The sequence below is a fragment of the Gekko japonicus genome, unplaced genomic scaffold (genome assembly GCF_001447785.1).
Source record: "Gekko japonicus isolate JY-2015 unplaced genomic scaffold, Gekko_japonicus_V1.1 scaffold101, whole genome shotgun sequence".
Taxonomy (NCBI): Eukaryota; Metazoa; Chordata; class Lepidosauria; order Squamata; family Gekkonidae; genus Gekko; species Gekko japonicus.
The window spans coordinates 123,953-131,651 of NW_015165238.1; the positions used below are offsets into that span (position 1 = coordinate 123,953).

Below are 7,699 nucleotides of genomic sequence, written 5' to 3' on the forward strand. Positions count from 1 at the left end.
TCATCCATTCCTGGTATCTGAAGGGTTCCCAGCTAGGGGAAAACCACTATTTAAAATAGTTGATACTGGAGAGGGATAAGGAGCTCAGATTTTTCTGTAATTATCACAAATTGTTAAAGTATTATAGAGGAAGGGATTCACCAGGATTAAATGAGATCTAAACTTCCGTGCTGTCCCCATAGTTTCTATGAAACTATTTCCATGTTTCAGGATTCCCAACAATCTGGAACCAATATATATGGGAGAAAATCAAGGCCAGCGTAACTGGGGCAGGCAAAACCCTGTTCACTTTGATTAGCATGCTTTACAGCCCAGTTTAGTTTGCCCTGTAGTCACTTAACAAGGGCCACCAACAATCATGCATACCTATTTTAGATAATAAATACATGATAGAGATGTGGGTACAGGAAACAGAGAGTCAGAAAATAAATTCATATTCTTCCCAACAAATGTTTCCGGCTGAAGGTTTTTCTCAGAGCAGACTTTACTTCTTGATTTCTCAGTGTGTAGATCAGAGGGTTCAAAACTGGAGTGACCGCACTGTACAATATAGTGATGATCATCTCTCTTTTAGCAGATTCCCCAGCGGACGCAAGTAAGTAGTTGGAAATAACTGGAACATACAAGATAGCCACAACTGTCAGATGGGAGGCACAAGTTGAGAAGGCTTTCCAGCAGCTTTGCCAAGACTGGACTTTGAGGAAGAGGAAGGATATGATATAAAAGTAGGAGAGAAGGGTGAGGAAGAAGGCACCCAGAGCAATTGAACCAGTGACAACATTAAGAAGACTGAGATTGAGAGTGGTACTACTGCAGGCCAATTTTAGGAGGGGCTTGATGTCACAAAAGAAATGCTGGACATGATTGGGGCCACAGAACCATAGGCGGGAGGTCAGAACTGTGTGCATAAGGGCATGAAAGAAACCAGCAACCCATGTGGCCCCAGTTAGCAGAAGGCAAGTCAATTTATTCATGATGACCATGTAACGCAGAGGGTTGCAGATAGCCACGTAGCGATCGAATGCCATAACCCCCAGAAGGATGCCCTCACCACTGCCCAGGAAGTAAAAGAAATGCAACTGAACCAGGCATCCAATGAAAGAAATTGCTTGGTGCTCTGTTAAGAAGCCACTCAGCATTTTGGGCACCGTAACAGTGGAGTAGCAGATGTCCAGGCAGGAGAGATTGCCTAGAAAAAAGTACATGGGGGTATGCAGTCGAGGCTCAGCTATAGCAACAGCCAGAATGGCTCCATTTCCCAGCAAACCGGCCAAGTAGAGCAGCAGGAACATCACAAAGAGAGTGTACCGCTCTCTGTGGTCATCTGTAAGACCCAGGAGAATGAACTCATGCACTTCAGTCCGGTTCTCCATTGCTGTGGAAAGAAAACAACAACAGCAATGCCAGTTATTCTGTTCCAAATGGAATGGAAGTCTTTGAAAAAGAAACTATAATAGCTATGGACCTTTTGAGTTAGTTGTTTTGTGGTGGTTCAGTCAAAAAACATGAGTGTCATAGAAACATAACACATGCTTGCTTGTTTTAGTTCCCCAGTTACATTTACTTTTGACATATTCATAATACAGTATGCAGTCAGGTGTTCACACTGGAGTACAATTTTTTTTTGCATTGACAAGGTCCCAGATAGCTGGCTGTCCAGAATAACAATGGAATTGTATAATGATCAATTGCTGCAGAAATACCATTACCAAAACGCAGTTAAATAAAGTCAATATTGACTGGTCATCAAGAAAGTATTTAGTGGAACATTATGAATGTTTAATTTCATGGTTGAATGTTAAAATGTTAGGTTAAAAAAAAACATAAATATGACTGAGAAAGAATCTCTGATTTGTAAGGCCGGGGATAATACAAGTCATATCCCACCTGATGTAAATCAGGAAGGTTACAACATCATTCTCTCCTCCATGTTATTCTCACACTACCCCCTTGAGGTAGGTTAGACTGAGAGAGAAGAACTGGCCCAAGGTCACCCAGAATGTTTCCATGGCACTGTAGGGATTGAACTGGGGCCTCTCAGATGCTAATGTGATGCTCTAACCACTACAGCACACAACAGTTCCAAGCCAGGTTTTACTTATGTCTCTCCCCAGTCAGAATCTAGGGGTGCTACTATGAAGACTGTGGTGGACCACCTTCTCTTTCCTTTCTTGACACTATTTTGTTCCAAATAAAGTCATATTCTGTTTACCTGAGAAGACTGTCAGCATATTGTGGAAGGGCTCCTGCATTTTGCCACATTACCCCACCGATGCTGGAAAACCAATCAACAAATGAATGACTCTTCCCATCTTCTTTGCACGTTCATACTTGCTTGCCTTTTTAGAATTCACAAAAATAATCACAGTCTGTGCAATATCTGTGAGGGATTTTAAAAAAAAGCAAACCTAATTCCATGGCAAATCACTTCTTATTTCCTATTTCAATTCCTGTTCCATTTTCTGTGTTGCCTCCCAGCACTATTGGCCTCTCCAGTTTTTCCGTGACAGAAATATAAAAACCAGGCAACACAGAAGGAAGACAGCAATGTGTTGCCCCTCTCCTACCTAAACATTGATGCCATGAGTGTCACCCCTTATCATTTCTCATTTACCAGCTGTAGCCAAGCTATTGCTGGAGTTGTCAGATTACTGTACATCCAGATTCAGAGCATGTTTATGCCATTGTAATGTATGCCTTCTACCGTTGAGAGCTTGTTGAATGTTTCTCTTGTTTCCCTTCTTTCTGTCATGTTTCTCATCTGCCTGTAAATTCTTATATCCTGAAAGGCTCTCTGCTACTTAAGAATGAAGTTTGTGTGTGTTTGTTTTGTTTTTGCATTTCAGTTGTTCAAGAGACCTTATCGAATGTAACTGCATGCCTGGAACTGGTGTATTTTCTTAGTTCTTCTAGCATCTGTAACCTTTGTGAGAAACGGGTGGGTAGCTGTGTTGGTCTGAAGCAGCAGAACAAAGTTGGAATCCAGTGGCACCTTTAAGAGCAACAACCTTTTATTCAAGGTGTAAGCTGTCGTGTGCACACACATTTCTTCAGATACAGAAGTATCTACAGGTATATGAAGAAGCGTGCTTGCAGACGAAAGCTTATACCTTGAATAAAACTTTGTTGCTCTTAAAGGTGCCCCTGAACTCCAACTTTATTCTTTGATAGAAAGTGGGTGTTATTGCCTAGGGACATAAGTGGATCCATCTTACGCAGAGCAGAGTTGGGGTCGTTTCCATCCACTGATCTCAATATGACTATGTGCAAGTAAGTTTGTAAATGGCTGGGTTTTTTGTAAGCTTATGTACTGTTCTGGGGAGTAAATGTCATTGAATAGTAAGGATTGTGTTATAAGTAAACATGCATAACATCTGGCTGCAGCCTTTTAAAGAATGGCAGCACTACCTGTGATCCAGAATCTGCTTTTTCCCAGACAGAGGACAATGATATACATGTTTCTAAAAATCCATTTCAGTGTTTGATTTGAAAGTAAATGTTCTGAATTTACTTATATTTCATTACCAGTTTCTTATCTTAATAGCAAACTTTATTAAAATATGAAACCACTGCAATTCAACTTCCATTAGGAAAATATCAGTGCTGCTGAAATGTTAACAATAAAAAACAAATGATATTAAATGATTTTGTTAATTTGAATATTTGTCTCTCTTGCATACATTACCAGGTCTCTTGCCTTCGGTAATATTTACCTTTTGAATGGACTAAGATGAGAGTTTCTCCTCAGATTTTGCTACAGATGTTCCTACAATTGAAGAGGCAAGACGCTTAACTAAGCCATACTTTGCCTTTTGGTCTATGGCTGTCATATCTGTGCCTCGTTCCTGTTGCAGTTCCTTCAACAGTGACATGATAATCAAAAATTATTAGGCAGCCCTCGTAAGTACACGGAGAAAAAGTGTTCATTTACTAATCTCTGCAAATCAAGCTGCTGTTAAAGATACAAAGCAGTGATGAAATGATTCAGCATTATATAAAATTTGGGGAGACATTTTTCAATGCAATTCTGAGCAGAGTTTTACCTTTCTGTGTTTATTGATGTCACATCAATATTGGCACAATTGGCACAATATTGGCACATCAATATATGCACAATGGCATGACTCTGCTTAGGACTGCACTGCTGTGCTCCGTTAAAAACATGTAGGTGGCATTTTTTTAATAAAAGAAAGATTTTTCAAATAAAATAAAACACAGAAATAATTTACAGTATATCATGATAAACCCATAGCAACTCAGCATACATGTTTATAAGTAATTTATTAATCCAATGGCTAATGATCCAGAGTAGACCAATTAACCTGCAGGTCAACCACATATACCTCAAATAGGTCTCACCTTCATCTTTATGCTGGTAGCAACAAACCTTGCTTTTCAAAGAGAGATAAATGTATCCCCATTTCCCATAGTTATCCTGATCAGACAGTGCAGTCTGTACTTAGCTCATAATTCTTCCTTTTCTGCAAACACCGCCGTGTATGGGAGAACACAGGACCTAGGAATCATATTGCTGGCAATGATTGCACCCACAGACTGAACACTTAATAATATATCAAAACATATTGCCCCACCCCCAATGAGTTATACCTGTGCGGATTATCTTTCTTTTTTTCCAGATATGTTAAATTAGTATGTAAAATAAAAGTCACCAAGAGAGACAATACCAGCCACAACAAAAGTAGACAACTAAACTTATCCAGGGAATATGAGAACACTCATCAATCATTTTGATCTATTATAAAAGGTTCATCATATGATTAGGGGGAGAAAATCTTTTCAGGTGATTTAAGCCCTGGGATATGCAATACCAAAAGAGAGTTTGTTTGGTTTTGAAAACATGAAGAATTGATTATGTCTCTGGAGAAATAGTAATTGTTAAAATCCTAAGCACTATCACAACAATTCTACGGTACTTTTGTGAAGCAGCTCAAATAAACCACTTAAAAAGCACATCCATTTGTCTCAGGATGAAATCTGGGAATGGGGGAATTGGTTTCAAGCCACAGAGTCTTGAATTAGAGAGCAGAAAAGATCAATAGAATTGACTAGATTTTTCTCCATCCACTTCTTCATCCCTAAGGGCCATAAACACTAGAACTTCATGATTTGGGGCACTGAGAAGATCATGAAAAAATTATGCTAAAAGCCATAACATCAAAGAAAGCATTTAATTTTGTTTTGCAGTGTCAGGAAGGTCATGATCAATGTTCCCTCTAAGCTATGGAGTCCTTTGACCAAAAAATCTACTTCGTGAGTGACTGGTATTAAAGTTGTGAGCAGGTGATTTAGCTGCTGCATACCTTAGTTCACTCTGGAGCCCTCCTTCCTGAGCTAAGGCAAAAATGTGTGAGCCGGAGGCTAAAAAACTGTGAGCTGGCTCACACTAACTCCACTTAGAGGGAACACTGGTCATAATTATCATTTTCATTAAATTTCAGGCTACCCCTGTCTTGTCAGATCTCAGAAGCTAAGCAGGGTCAGCACTGATTGGTACTTCTATGGAAGACCACAAAGGAAGTCCAGGGTTGGTACACAGAGGCAATAGCAAACCACTTCTGTTTTAAGGTTACCAATCCCTAGTTGTGGATGGGAGATCCCCCAGTTTGGAGCCCCTCTCTCCATTTCAGGGGGAAATGGTCGCTGAGCACTCTATTATACCCAATGAAGACCAGTCCCCATAGGGTATAATGGAGAATCAATATGTGGTTATCTGGGGCTATGGGCAGTTGTTTATTTAGGTAGAGGCAACAAAATTTCAGCATAGCTGGTGGTGCCTGTCCTCAAAGAAAAACCCGTTTCAAAAAGATTAGACCAGGGAGTCCAATTCTATGAGCCCCGAAATAAGGTGCCCCCATCCTCCATTATTTCCAATGGAAGGAAGGAATAACACAATCCCTTTAAATGTGATGGCCAGCTCACCTGAAACTAGCTTTGGAGTTCAATTGCACTTCTTCCCTCCCCTCTCCCAGAGCCTGCTAATAAGTCACATGGAATTCACTGCCATAGGAAGTGGTGGCGGCTACAAGCATGGATGGCTTCAAAAGGGAATTAGATAAGCATATGGAGCAGAGGTCCATCAGTGGCTATTAGCCACAAGGTATAGATAGGGGCTCTGGGGCAAGTGATGCTCTGTCTTCTTGGTGCTTGGGGGTGGGTCAACAGTGGGAGGGCTTCTAATGCCTTGGCCCCACTGGTGGACCTCCTGATGGCACTGGTATTTCTGGCCACTGTGTGACACAGAGTGTTGGACTGGATGGGCCTTTGGCCTGATCCAACATTGGTGTCTCTTATGTTCTTATGTTATGTTCTTAAGTCCTTTACCAGCTTGTCAGCCTCACCAGGCAACCATACTCTGTTTGTGTCTTGTCTTGAAAACTGTACAGGTAAACCATAAGTTGGCCATGACTTAATGGCACTTTCCACCCCCAGATACTGTTTCAGAAATTCATTTTGGAAATACTGTTAATACTATTTTGATTTCAGGAATATCAGTAATCAGTAGGGGATAGACCTGGCTTCCAAACATGAATCAATGGGACAATGTGTCTACTGCCTATTGGAATCAAAGGGATGGGGGTAGACCTGGTCTCGGGATGCCAGGCTGACCAAGCATTCAAAACGTTTGATCATGAATACTCATAATTAAACAAGGCTCTCTTGCTATTTTGGAGAGCTGAATTTCAAAAATAACAAAATATCTAGGGTGCCTTCTTTTGGGTATTTCTAATCTGAAGTGTTTTGTACTAGCAATATCCAAATGCACATCCTTACAGATGGCTTTTGTAGGTTGACCAAAAAACAGCAAGGCACAAATGAAGAGCAGGATGGAAATGCAAAGAGTAGATGTCATATTTTGGTTGTTTTCCTTGGTTATATGTATGACTTTGTATTTAATGAAGGTTCTCAGGACTAATGTTAAAACAAAAGAAAAAGAAAGAACAAAAGTGGCTAGAATCATCCCCAACTCTCCACAAGACTGGAAGGTTATATTTTGGGGTATGCAAAAATCTCAACTAGTGTTTGAATAATGGTGTTCTGGCCCTTTAGATCAGTCATTCATGCCTGAAAAGAAATGTCATCCCTAGGTATGGCGCATCACAGTAATCAAGAATCAATATGACAAGATCCTGAAGGATGAGTGCTAATTTGATATCTAAAGGACACATTTCTTCCCTTCTTATGCAATTATGTTTGCATAGATAAAGGGGCCTGTGCTTAAAAGACAAAGGATAATGTTTTACCATTCACAGTATATGCTTTTGGAACTTGTATCTCACGGATAAATGCCAAGTGAAGATACAGGTTGTACCACTAGGGGACAATGGCTATCTTTCTACTTTGTCTCCACACCCAAGAAGGAAGATGTCAAATTCAAATGCATGGGTTAAAAAATAATTTATTAATAGATGATCTGCACACACTGTTAAGTATTCCCACCCATTTAGTGTGGGTTACATTATCTAATAGGACAGTCACTTTAACTGCCGGCATTTGGGCAAAACCTACTCTGGTTCCAACCTCATCATGGCATGGCTGTGTGTCTCAGTTTTTCTTGCCTGCATACGACTCCGAGCCAAAAAGTGCTGAGCCTTTTCACCCTCTCCCCATGCTGGTCAACCTGATCCTCTAATTATCTCTGAACATTTTTCATATCTCATCTTTATTCTTCATACTAATT

General features: G+C 40.3%; 1 protein-coding gene across 1 annotated transcript; it reads right to left on the reverse strand.

Annotated features, from left to right (window-relative positions):
• Positions 1-431: 431 nt before the first annotated feature.
• LOC107109365 (olfactory receptor 12D2-like) lies at positions 432-1,373 on the reverse strand. Its single transcript, XM_015409978.1, has one exon. It carries the CDS (start codon positions 1,371-1,373, stop codon positions 432-434), a length of 942 nt encoding a protein of 313 aa, XP_015265464.1.
• Between the last annotated feature and the right edge of the window lie 6,326 nt (positions 1,374-7,699).